At 42.6% G+C, this 12,340-nt stretch overlaps 1 protein-coding gene and 1 non-coding gene across 2 annotated transcripts; both read right to left on the bottom strand.

Moving 5' to 3' along the window:
- Window positions 1–471: 471 nt before the first annotated feature.
- On the bottom strand, window positions 472–11,409 carry pprc1 (PPARG related coactivator 1). Its single transcript, XM_022205880.2, has 14 exons — window positions 11,047–11,409; window positions 8,958–9,053; window positions 8,674–8,823; window positions 8,390–8,470; window positions 6,247–8,302; window positions 5,091–5,144; window positions 4,042–4,102; window positions 3,713–3,780; window positions 2,785–3,511; window positions 2,467–2,670; window positions 2,262–2,340; window positions 2,047–2,168; window positions 1,585–1,736; window positions 472–943 (listed from the first exon to the last, which is right to left on the bottom strand). Exons 1-14 carry the CDS (start codon window positions 11,332–11,334, stop codon window positions 843–845), a joined length of 4,239 nt encoding a protein of 1,412 aa, XP_022061572.2. The 5' UTR covers window positions 11,335–11,409; the 3' UTR covers window positions 472–842.
- LOC127537644 (small nucleolar RNA SNORA50) lies at window positions 1,831–1,970 on the bottom strand. Its single transcript, XR_007947425.1, has one exon. It is a non-coding gene; the product is annotated as a small nucleolar RNA SNORA50 (small nucleolar RNA).
- Window positions 11,410–12,340: the final 931 nt, after the last annotated feature.

Below are 12,340 nucleotides of genomic sequence, written 5' to 3'. Positions count from 1 at the left end.
TAAGTGATTTTAAAGATGGTTGTGTTATAAGGTGACCCAAAAAGCCATGAAAGTGTAACAGTAAGCCAAACATACCCTTTATTACAGCAGAAAATGATAGAATGTCATGGAAGTAAAAGAAATGCTGTTTTCCAACATTAATAGTGAATAAATTCCATGTAAATGAGATAGTTCAAAGTGTCTTAAACTAACCCGCTTGGACACTTTAGAAAACCAAGCTGCTAATGAAATTTGTTTTACCTCTGCTTTGGTTGCTGACATGTCGAAATATTTGAGCCAAACACCACAACCAAGCACAACCATCATAGTTATTTAGACCAAGTGACATGTTGAAGGGTCTTATGAGGAAGAAGTCAATTGACAAAAAAAAAAAAAAAAAAAAAAACCTTCCCCATGTTTTAAATAAAGATGTAACAAAACATTGATGAAACAGACAGGAGAGCCTAAATGGAAAAAAAGACAAACACAATGTTTCCATATTACCTTTTTATTTAGGTTTGTAGCACATTTCAATACATCCTCTCCCAACAATTAGGTAGTTTTATTCCACCTCTTTTTACCCTTTTAAAAATGATTATCTCTTCATACAATTCAAAGTCAATTGCACATTTAAATAAACTTTTAAAAAATTTAATTTCATTTATTCCATTTTTTGACTTCTTTTCCTACTTTCATTATAAATTTTCACTTCAATAGAAGGTGTTAGCTTGCAGAAACAAAGTAAAACAAACAAAACAAAGAAAACTAATGCAACAACTAAAATGTAAAGACAGTGTTGCAGGTGAGGAGCCAACCTTCGGCTCTGAGGTAAATGTCAGCTGCTTCCTGCTGCAGGCCTCCTGTTACCTCTTCAGATTCTGCTGGGCCTGCTTCAGTAAAGTGTCGAAGTCTAGTGCATGATACTTGCCTTTCGCGGGCAATGGATCGTACTCTCTACTCGAATCTGAAATGACAAAGACAAATATTGCATTAAAATAATGGAGAGAAAGAAAATGCTGCAAGTCTAATGGGGCTATCAAATAGCGCTGCAACAATTAACTAATCACTTGTCAACTATTAAATTAATCTATTTTTGTAATAAATGATTAAAAAAGATTTTTTAAGTAAAAACTCTCTGCTTCCATCTTATATTTTAATAGTTTCTGATTTTGTCCTATTATAAACTATACTACAACTATCTTTAGGTTGTAGAAAAAATATTTGAGGACATCATCTTGGACTTCGGGAAACATGAAATACTTTTGACAGATCAATCAACAATGAAAATAATTGTTTTTCATTGCAGCTATTACAATTTGCAAATGCAGAAGTTGTGATTTTTTTTTTTACTTTTCTGCATTTGTAATCATGCAAGCACCACATTAAAAAGACACCACGCTCTGAAGTGACATTTTTTCCTTTCCTGCACTGTGTTCATCCCTGTAAACAGTGCATGTGCTCAAGTACAAAGACTTTCAGTCGCTTTTATCCTGTGATGACAACAGTCTGGCTGAACGGCAGGAAGTATTTTAAATCTTTTGCAAACCACATCAATGCTATTTGAATAGATTAGCGCCACTGTAGGTAAGAGCTAGAGGAACATACCCAAATCAGCATAGCTGGTCTGGCAGAACTGTCTCCTTCCACCAAAACAGAGATCAAATGGCAGCTCATCGGGTTTGCGAAGCTTGCTTCCATTCTCAATGGCCGTGAACGCATCCTTGGTGTCATAATAAGTCACAAACCCATAGTTGTCCCTGTGGCAGATAACGATAAACATCAGACTGTAATTATATTCAGTTCGACAAAAGATCTAAAGAAGGTAGTAGACAGGTCTTCAATGCAGTTTTGAGATGTAACTTGCTTTTAAAAGAGCAACCTGGGGGTGATGCCAGGAGGCCCCAGTTATGAACAAGCCTGAGTTTTCTCTAGCACTGTAGCTTGGCCTAAGAGGTCACACATGAAACCAACTAGGTTCAAAGACAGTGCAGTTTTCTTCTATTAAAACCTTACTACAAAAGCAAACACTAAAAAAAATAATACAATACTAGCTGTGTATGTTCTTACCCATGGTCTCTAAAGTGCAGGGTACATTCCTCAATATCACCAAACAAAGAGAAGCGCTCCCCAAGTTCTTTCTGGGTCATTGTTCCTCGGATCCGACCAACATAAACAACCCGGCGCTCTTCCTGATAGAAAGTATGCAGATTATTCAGTGCAACATTTTAACTTTGGGAATTATTTTCCTTACAAAAGTATTTTCCCACAGTATATGAACTTACAATGGCTTTCTCCTTCCGTCTTTTCACCTCTTCCGTGTTTGCCTTTGGTTCGTTGCCACAGCTTGGCCTATATGAAGGACTGATGAGGAGAAGATGAAGTCTTCATTAATTTTTTAAGGCTTTTCAAAGTATTTGTCATGCACAAAGGAAACAGCTACAAAGTCCACATAATGGTCTTTATGCAAGCAGAATTCATGTACCACACCTGTGGAACTGTCGTCTTCTTCCCCACTGTGCTCGTCTTTGAGGGGAGCGAGAACGCGACCTGGAGCGACTCCAAGAGCCAGAACGAGAGGAAGAATAGGAGTACCTCCTCCTCCTAGGAGGGGAACGGGACACAGAGCGAGAGAACCGAGAGGAGGAACGGGATGAGGAGCTTGAACTGCTCTCAGAGTTACGGTGACGATACCTGGAGACCAACAAGAAGAATGTCATTCGACTGTCAGGAATAAGCTAAATCACAACCTGAAGAAATCAGTATAAAGCTACTGAATCAACCAGATGTTTTGACAAAGAAACAAACCTTTTCTTTGCAGGCGAGCATGATCTAGAACGAGATCTAGAGGAGCAGGAGTCTGACCCTGAACAGCTGGACATAGGACTGGGAGAATGACGGGATCTTCTTTTCCTAGAGCGTCCTCCAGTCCTCTCTTTGGGACTGTATCTAGGACTGGGTGAGCGACAAGAAGCATGTCGACGGTAGGACCTCTCATGTGGCCCTCTCCTGGGGCTCCTGTCTTTGAAAGTGGATTCAGTCTCCTGTTGAGCAGGGGAAGCATCCGGAGTCTCCAGAACTGAGCTTCCCTCCATCTCATCATTTGTCTCCAGGGGTTCTGCCAGTGGAAAATCTGGTGCTTTGGTTGAAACCGTAGGATTTGTGGTCGACTGCAGAGATGATGCTGGAACAGCTGTGGGTGTTTGTGTAGTGGTTGCAGCATGCTGTTTGATGGGTTTAATAGTGATAAAAGATTGCTGTTTGACATTCCAGCGCTTGCCTTGCTCTCCTGGCAAAGTGCCTTTGTTGGGGAGGCAGTAGTCATGATCCATGCATGCCAGGTCAGGGGCTACAGTGGCAGCAGCGGGAGTGGGTTTGCTTCGGGACCTGACTGAGGGCAGAGGCCGGGCTTCTATCTGGATAACTTTAGAGGGACTCAACTTTGAGGCCTCAGCAGTCTTGCTCTTCCCCAGTAGGGCCACAGGGGCTAGAGGTTTCCACATGTGGTGAGGAGGGGTGGCAGGGGGAGTCAAAGCTGAAGCAAAGGGAAGAACGGACCACAATTAGATTGAACCTACGCACTCTTTGATCATGAGTGTTTTAGATAACCGTGTGTATCGACTAAATGCATGCCTCTGATTTTCACTTTTTATTGACAAAACTCTTTCATAATTTCTCTTTCTTATTTAATGATCTAACAATATGCCATCACCTTAAAGTCAAAATGCTGAATTACCTGCAGTACTTGAGAGGTCATTTGCTCTTACACGCTCCACAACTGTTTTCTCTGGAACCAGTTCAACGCTGCAAAGCAAGTACATGGCTGTTTTAGTATGTTGGTCCAGAATAGCATAGCTCATACACTTCAGTTGGTCCTTGTACCCGAGAAGGCCATTAGTGTGGCCTCAATCACAGGGCTTGCGGTAGGTCTTGGCAAAAGGTGGACTTGTATCACCTCCATACATTCACACATATCAAACTAATTTCACTCGCCCATGGTTTCTTGACAGAAATTGTTACGCTGTCACTCACACAGAGCAGCTTGAGTGCTGTAGGGTAACTCACCTCGAGTTTCCTACAGCTGCTGCTCTACCAGAGACCTCCGGCACACATTGCTCCTCTTTGGCTGAAGGAGAAAGGAACAGGGAAGGAAATGCATCAGCATGGCAACCAATAGAAGAGAAAGGAAATGCAGAAGTGCTAAGCTTGTGTGAAATAAACTCAGTGTAACTGCACCAAGTGATGCATTAATGCTGGATAAGCTTAGTTCTGTATATTTTTCATAGAATTTTAACCATCGCTCGTAGCTACATTTGGTATAGTACAGGGGACGGTATTTCAATAATCACAGACAGGAGTCATGGCATGCGCAGTCCAACCACTTGTTATGAGTTGGGGCTTGTACATTTGCCCAAACAAAGACAGCAGGGCGAGAGTTAAATGGATTTGCGGACAGGGCAGAATTCCAGCAGCTGAGCAGACAAGAGCACAAAGCAGCTTCTCTGCCCCCTGCAGCATCCGTTTCAGTAGATAAAGATCCTGCCATTTTAAACAGTCACAAGAGCCCCACAATCTTTGAATGTTAAGCACACTTATTCAGCTGCATCGGATAAGCATCAAATTCACATGAACAACTTAATGACATCTTTGTCCATAGGTTACTTTTGTTGGACTTTAATCTTTGTGGTGGCTGTTGTATATACGCTTAAAATATGAGAAAACTGTCTACCAACCTAACGGATAACCCACTTGTGCAAATCCACACCAGTGGTGTATTTATTGTAATTAAATAAGCTCATAAGGTAGGCTCTCACTATCCCTTTAAGAGTTTTAGTCAAAGTCCTTCTTCTCAGTAGCCCACTACTGCTAACCAAAGATAGTGCTGCAATGTAGTATGCTACTTCCCACCATCATGAAACCACGAAAACTGATACTCTGACTACTTTTAGCTCAGTACTCTACTTTGTGACCCACTCAGCTACTGGCCAGTACAACCACCTCATGACAGAATTTAGGAATATAAAACAAATATTTTGAGGGTGCATCATTTTAAAGCATTTAATAGACGGAGCTCTATTTTCAGACAAAGTGAAAGTTGAACCAATATTAATTACCTTGAGTCTCCTCAAACTGCTCCAATAAGCTGGTCAGATCAGCAGCTTCAATACCTACACAAAAAAAATCGCGATGTAGTGGATTATAACACAAAACAGATTGATAATTATTTAATCGTTACCTATGCAGGCTAGGGTGGCTAAACAGACTTGATTTAATACACAAACACTCAGTTCAGGGACACTGAAACAACAGGAATCCAGTGACACACTAAAGAGACTGGACATACAGGCTCAATTAACCACATGAGCCTGAGGCCATTTTCAGGGAAATTTAACTACCTTTACTTTTAAGTGGTTATACTGGTCATTTTAAGGGCGTGTCATACATGCTGTATCTTGTTTTTACAGAACAGTCTAGACTAACCAGACCATCCAGATCATTTGTGATAATAAAGACAGATTTATATTAGCCCTTGTAGCAACAGAAGAAAAAGTCATAGTGTGCTAGCATTAGAGATACCATTTTAGAATTTTGCAGGGGAAAGTGTCTGAAATCTGGAAGTGTCAGAATCATGATAGTGGGATGCTCTACGGCTTAGAATATCAGAAAGACATGTACTGAGTGCCCAATGGAAATAACTGCCATTTTATTCACTTAAGTGTTCACATACAGTTGCTGACTTACAGAGGTGGCAAACATTTGCATATGTCTACTCAAGGACAAGTTCATGAGTAATTCAAATCCGACTAATGGGTGCGGAGATGTGTGATTCTATGCAGGTTGCAACAGAGACAAGAAACTAACATTGTCAGAAAGGTCAAGTGTAGCTCTTTCATTTGCCACACCCTGCTGCAATAAATACTTCGAGAGCAATTTAACCAAGAAGAGATGTGAATGTGGACTGAAAGTGCTTCCTACATGCTCTCAAGGTTAAAGTGATAAAAGGTGTAGGAGGACTATGGCCTAGCAAGGCGCAAATGTTTGAATTTTACAGTTGAAGTACAATATTTTACTGCATTATTGGGCTATTAGGTTCCTGTACACCAGCCAGCTGCAGAATCAGATTAAGTACAAGCTGGAGTTGAAGTCAGCACAGCAGTAGCACCAACACGGCTTTTTTTGTACAATTAATTATCTCACTGAATTAACTGTGTACTTGCTCTCCTGACAAACAAAAAATTCTTCAAAGTATCAAATCAACATTAAGCTCACCTATTTCACTGGTGAACGCCTCAATCAGCTCCTGTGTGGGGCTCTTTGCTTTCTGTGGTGTCACCGTTGTAGTGGGTGTCTTTTTAGTTTCAAGCACATCAGGTTCCTTCGTTAGACTCGGGGAGTCCGAAAGCTGGGTACCATTGGTTGTAGGTTTGGAAGACTTGCTATCGGAGGGGACAGGGTTATTAAACGAGGTAGGTGCAGCAACCACAGGCACCTTCTGGGAAGCAACAGTGGTCTTCTGGGGGGCACTGGGAGCAGAGCACGTAGCAGCAACCGTAGTGATTTCATGACACGTCTTAGTACTCTCCACAAACTTGGAAGATTCAGGTAAAGACTTGGGGATTTCACTGACTCTAGCCTGTCCTCCTGACAATGCAGGGGGACATTTTCCATCTATTGAAGATGTGAGCCGAGTGGCAGGTTGTAAACATGCTGAAGATCCAGCGCTTTGAGGCGCATAAGGTACTGTAAGCTGAGCAGCGTTGTGGTTTTGTGTAGTTGAATTAACAGAACTAAGGAGAGGAACGGAGGGTTTTTGGGGTGGAGAAAGTGTGGAAGGTTCAGGTGTTTGCTGAGGTCTAGGAACAGCAGCAGCAGCTGAAACTTTACTTGATGAAGCAACCATGTAGGCTGGAGGCACCAACAAGGCCTCAGGGGTGGGTGGTGCACATGGTCCCCTCGGCTGCCAGGCAGGTTTGACCTCCTCCACTTCCTTCTTTGCTGTCTGGGGGCTGGGCCGTCGAGGATCTTTGGGGTTTGGGTCAGGCAGGCAGGGAATAGGGAGGAGCTCTTTAGGGAGCTCAGGAAGACTTGGCCACTTAGTGCTGTTGCTGTCCAGTTTTTCCACCGGAGCAGGTTTTTTCTGCTGTCGAAGCCGCCTGTACTCTGCCAGACTGAGTGATTTGGGTTTAGGTTCTGGAGCTGTTGGGGCCACAGGAGGGAGAGTCTCACTAACAGGCGGTGTTATCGGAGCAGTCACAGAGCTAGGAGTAACAGCGGGGCTCTCTGAAGACACCGGGGAGAGAATAACAGCAGGAGCTACCGACGAGTCTTCTAGCTCAGCAAGGGGTTTTGGTGTTTTATCAGGCTGCTGGGAGCTCACTGCTGTTGGTAAACAGCTAGACTGAGTCTTCTCAGGACTAGAAGTTAACGGAGCGGTGTCCTGTCTGGGTGACAGGCGAGTGACAACCTGCACATTGTTTTCAGTTAATAGTGTTGTCGTGCTGGCTTCTGCTTGTGTTTCACTTTGGCATGAGTTTTCTTCCGTAGGTTTATCAGGGGATGGAGCTGGAGTTGATTCAACAGGAACCTTTGGGACTTTAGATTTCTTCTCTGCTTTAACAGATAATTTTTCAGGCTTTTTGGGTGCTTCCTGTGTCTTTCTTGCAGTGCTACTCCTAAGGACCCTTTCCTCGGCAGGATTAGGCTGGCACTGTTTTTTGCATTTCTTTTTCTTTTTCCTCCGGGATGGGCTTTTCTCTCTAATCTCCTCCTTCTGTCTCTTGATGATCATCTTATCTTTAACATCTGAACACAGGCCTTTTGTCACTGGAGCTGCAGTTTTTACTGAAGCCTCACTGACTGGATCTTCATCATCATCAACAATTATATGCTCTGAACTTTCAGAGGCTGCCTCTTCTGCTTCATCTGAGGCTTTCTGCTCATCTTCTGAAGACAGCTCTTTGAGAGGCACAGAGACCGGGAGATCCATGTTTGGGATGGCCAGGATGGGTTCTCCATTTTCTCCCTGATCCACAACCTCAAGTAAAATACCTCCCTCGGGCAACAGCTGTTCTCCCTCCTCATTCTCCACACATATGGTCATACAGTACGGGTGCATATGCCTGACCAAGTCCCCCAGGCTAACTGAAACACCGTCTTCACCCTCCTGTTCAAAGGTGATCGGATGTGGCAGGGTCAGACCTTCCCAGTCTAGCAATCCATTGTCAGGACATGAATCCTGCCTCAAAGGGCTCAGAGTGAGCGAGCCATCTTCCTCTTCCTCCCCATCACTCCTCTGGAGAGTGTCTGTTTGCATTCTAGGGAGGCTCTAGATAAACAAAGAAATATCCAGTCAATATCTGAAATCTGTCTGCAGTTTAAGTTTATATACACTGCCATGAGTAAGAAAAGCTACCTTTCCAGTTGATAAAGCTCTGGCATTACATAGTTTTTCTTTTTCTGGAGGGGAACGGGACAGACACAGCAATCTCCTGAGCTGGATAGTGTAAGAAAAAAAAGCACAGTCACATTAATACAATAGCATTCGAAAGCTTTAATGTAATGGGCACAAGGTATGTTTAGCACCACGAGGTCCACAGCCTTTCACTTTCTAACCCCAGCGCAAAGACCAGGTGGGGTCGTCGAGAGCAGCAGTCTGTGAGACACTTTGAGAGTTATGTGTGACAGCTGGGCACTCACCGGAGAGTGTTCCCTGCCCTTCTGACCTGACAGCAGGTCTGAGTCAGGCAGTGTGTCAAATGGGGACAAGTTCTCGTCATCTACATTGTCAAGGATCTCCGTCAGGGCGGTTAGCAGCGTGGCTTCACTTTCCTCATCTAGTCCTTTAGTCTAAACAAAGAACAAATGAGGTCAAAGTGTGAATGTCAGGTACTGTAAACAAACAAGTGTGCCACGCTCACACATTATTGACCTCTAACAGGATACTATAGCTCTCAGGTTCACCCCAGCAAAATGAGTCTTACCTCTATTGTCGGTGTGTCCTCAAAGATAGAAAGGATTGAGGGGTCTAAGCAGCTTTGAAGAACCTCCAGAGATTCTTTGGGGCTCAACTCGGCAGACTAAAGAGGGAAAAGCGCACTTCAGACTATGTTTTTTAACAAAAAATACAAATCTGAAAAAAATCAATTAGGACAAAGGTAATGCCAACATTCTCCAAAAACACATGCCATGGCAAGTAGCAGTTACAAGTGTCATTTTTCTTAGCAGCATTTTCAATTAATTAAAAAGCTGTAATGTTTGTAATGTAAGCAAGGTTGGAATGTGGATTACTAAAGATTACTCTGGATCAAAGTACATATTACAGTGTCATAGCTGGATCACTGGACTGCATGCCCGTTACAACTGGACTTTTCAGACTTGGTTGTACTTCCTGTCTTTCAAAATGAAGCCCTGCCTCATTTAAAGTCTTTATTTAAAGTCTTATTAATATCAAATAGTATTAAAAATTAAGTCTAATCTGTTCAGAAGTTGGACAGAGAAGTAGGTCAGCCAATCTTATTTATTTTTGTGGGTTGTAGCTAAGGATAAGCATTCTAAAATGAGAGTCTGATAAGGAAACCCCAGAGGGCAACAGAGGTTGCATGTTTATAGTTCCAGCTTTTAAAAAAGAGAAAAACCCCAGAGGCCCTTTTCTGTGATCTGAAATACACAAACACTGAAGTAAGTGACACCTATTTAAAACATGAGCACTAACTTTTCAACAAATTCAGAACTAAACATTTCATTGTGACCAAAGAAATGCTTACTTTTTTGAAGCAAATTAAACACACATAATGTGCCCAGGCTCACTAGGTGTAAAACTACTTATCAAATTTCACTTCTAAACATAACGACGTTAACTTCAGCACACAGACCCCATTTAAAGGTAAACATAAGTGACAACAAAATGCACTTTACCCGCAACATACAGCAGCTTCTTACAGTGACCCACGTGTGTCTGTCTACAAGCACACAGAGCGCAGACATATTTGATCCTCGCCTCACCCCGTACAAAAGGGAAGCCACCACTCTGCCCACGTGTTGCACTACAACAAACATAAGCAGGGCCCCGTTTTCTCCTCTTGTCTTACATTTTAACTACCAAAAACCCGAGTGCAACATTTCCCTGTGCGTTGTTACAATCAACCTTGTGGGTAATAGTTTCCAAACTCTTTTAGTTTAGTGAGAGTGGAGACTGAGCTGGCTATCTCTTCTGCGCATGTGTGAAACAAAGCCAACATGTGATTCACCACGACTGAACCACATGTGGAAATACACACACGCAGGTTTTGAATGAAAACTTGCTTCAACAGTGCCAGAGTTCACTATACAGGTGTGTGACTGCACTGACTACAGTTTTTATATAAATATAGAAGACTATTTTTTAAATCGTGTGCATCATTGAGTTGATGACACATTACTGCAATGTGCTGGCATAAAGCCTATAAACTACATCATGGCAATACGAATAAAGCAAAGATCCACTGGCAAGGAAAAACATCACACCCATAGTGTTAATATGATAGTAATATCTGACCTGCATCTCGCATTGTTTAACGCCACGTGTGTATCAAACAGTACACTGAGTAGTTTTGCACTAAAAGCTCACTGAAGGAACTGAAAAATTATTCACTGATATCAATTGCACATCGTGTGCAAATCTCAGACCAACCAATAACAAAAATACACAACTGTCACTTCATTTGTTAAATCGTGTGTTTGTTTTATCAGGGAGGAAATCTGCCTCGTCCACTCCAGCAGCCGGCCAGCCATTCTTCACTGACTCACCAGCTAGCATTAACTAACAGCTAATAACTCATTTATAACGAAGCACCGAGTGTTATTAAACAAACATGCGACCCGACAGTAACCAAGCTGTAAGCAACACAAAACCACAAGCACTTTTTGAATGAGTTTTACTACTAATACTACGGTTGCTATCCACGTGTCACTTTTCCATGCGCAGTGTGCGGCTCGTATGGACAACACGAGTCGTCTGTCCTCTAAAAACACATAAAACTACTAACAGCAGGATCACACGCTGGGGAATAAAGTACAGAAAGTATTCCTTACCTCGTCTAGTGTATCAATGGGGAAAAATTCCATATTGCACGCAGTTAAAGTCTCCTCGCCTGCTCCCCACCGCGCCGCCATCTTACGGTCTACTCCCTGCCGGACTCGAGTCGGAATGAAAAGTAATGAAGCACGCCGGCACGAGACACGTGGTCCATCATTCCCGGCAAAATGACGCAAAGTGACGCCGCGGGTCAGAGGCTGCGTAGTGACGGTTTTTTTTTTGTAGTTCCATCTACCACGAGTTCCTTCCTGGACTGAGGGTTTTGCAGCACGAGTTTGCCACATATGTTTTCAGATTCAGAACAACTTTTACTCCACTTTTTAAGTACTTACAGCCTACAAGTTGTAGGTAAAGTAAGAGGTAAGAAGCCCTTCAACGGAGCACCGAACTCCATTTTGTTGTATCAGTACTTTGTGCAATGACAAAAAGTTGAATGTATCACAAATTCAATCTAATGTCATGCTTTAGTAACAATTTTGCATTGATTGAAATGACTCATTAGGTAAGATTTCCTGGGAGGGCCTTTCAAGATTTTACATTTAGTTAGTTAATAACCAAGTTGTTATCTTAGTTATGGTTTAATAGCTCTCTAAATTTGTTCACCAAAGCATACTTCTTGAATAAATACTATATGTATTTTGAAAGAACATGGTTTTTCAAGTAGGGTGTTTTTATGTAATTGTCTTTTATTGACACAGGAGCAACTTTCTCTGGTCTTTTATATGTTGCTGGCTGAATTTTACATCCACAAACCTTCCGTATTACCCCGTGTTGCTGCCTTTCCTTGCAGAAGTCCAATGTCTCCTGTACTCTGAAGAGCCATAAACTTATCTTATTATCCATCCATCCATTCTCTATACACCGCTTTATCCTCACTGGGGTCACGGAGGGTGCTGGAGCCTATCCCAGCTGACTCGGGCGAAGCCAGGGGACACCCTGGACAGGTCGCAAAACAATCACATTCACATCTACAGGCAATTTAGAGTAACCAATTAACCTCAGCATATTTTTGGACTGTGGGAGGAAGCCGGAGTGCCTGGAGAAAACCCACGCATGCACAGGGAGAACATGTAAACTCCATGCAGAAAGATTCCAGGCCCACCCCGGGATTTGAACCGGGGATCTTCTTGCTGCAAGGCGGTAGTGCTAACCACTTACTCCACTGTGCAGCCCACTTATCTTATTATGGTTCTCAGAAATCATTGGTCATTACTTTTCTCAGACCTCCTGTTTTTTAGCTGGATTTTTAATGGTTTTATTTTTATGGTTATAGGTCCCTTCCTACAACAC

This window comes from Acanthochromis polyacanthus, chromosome 15, assembly GCF_021347895.1.
Source record: "Acanthochromis polyacanthus isolate Apoly-LR-REF ecotype Palm Island chromosome 15, KAUST_Apoly_ChrSc, whole genome shotgun sequence".
Lineage (NCBI taxonomy): Eukaryota > Metazoa > Chordata > Actinopteri > Pomacentridae > Acanthochromis > Acanthochromis polyacanthus.
The sequence above is the reverse complement of the archived record's forward strand: the minus strand, read 5'-3'. Positions and strand labels throughout refer to the sequence as shown.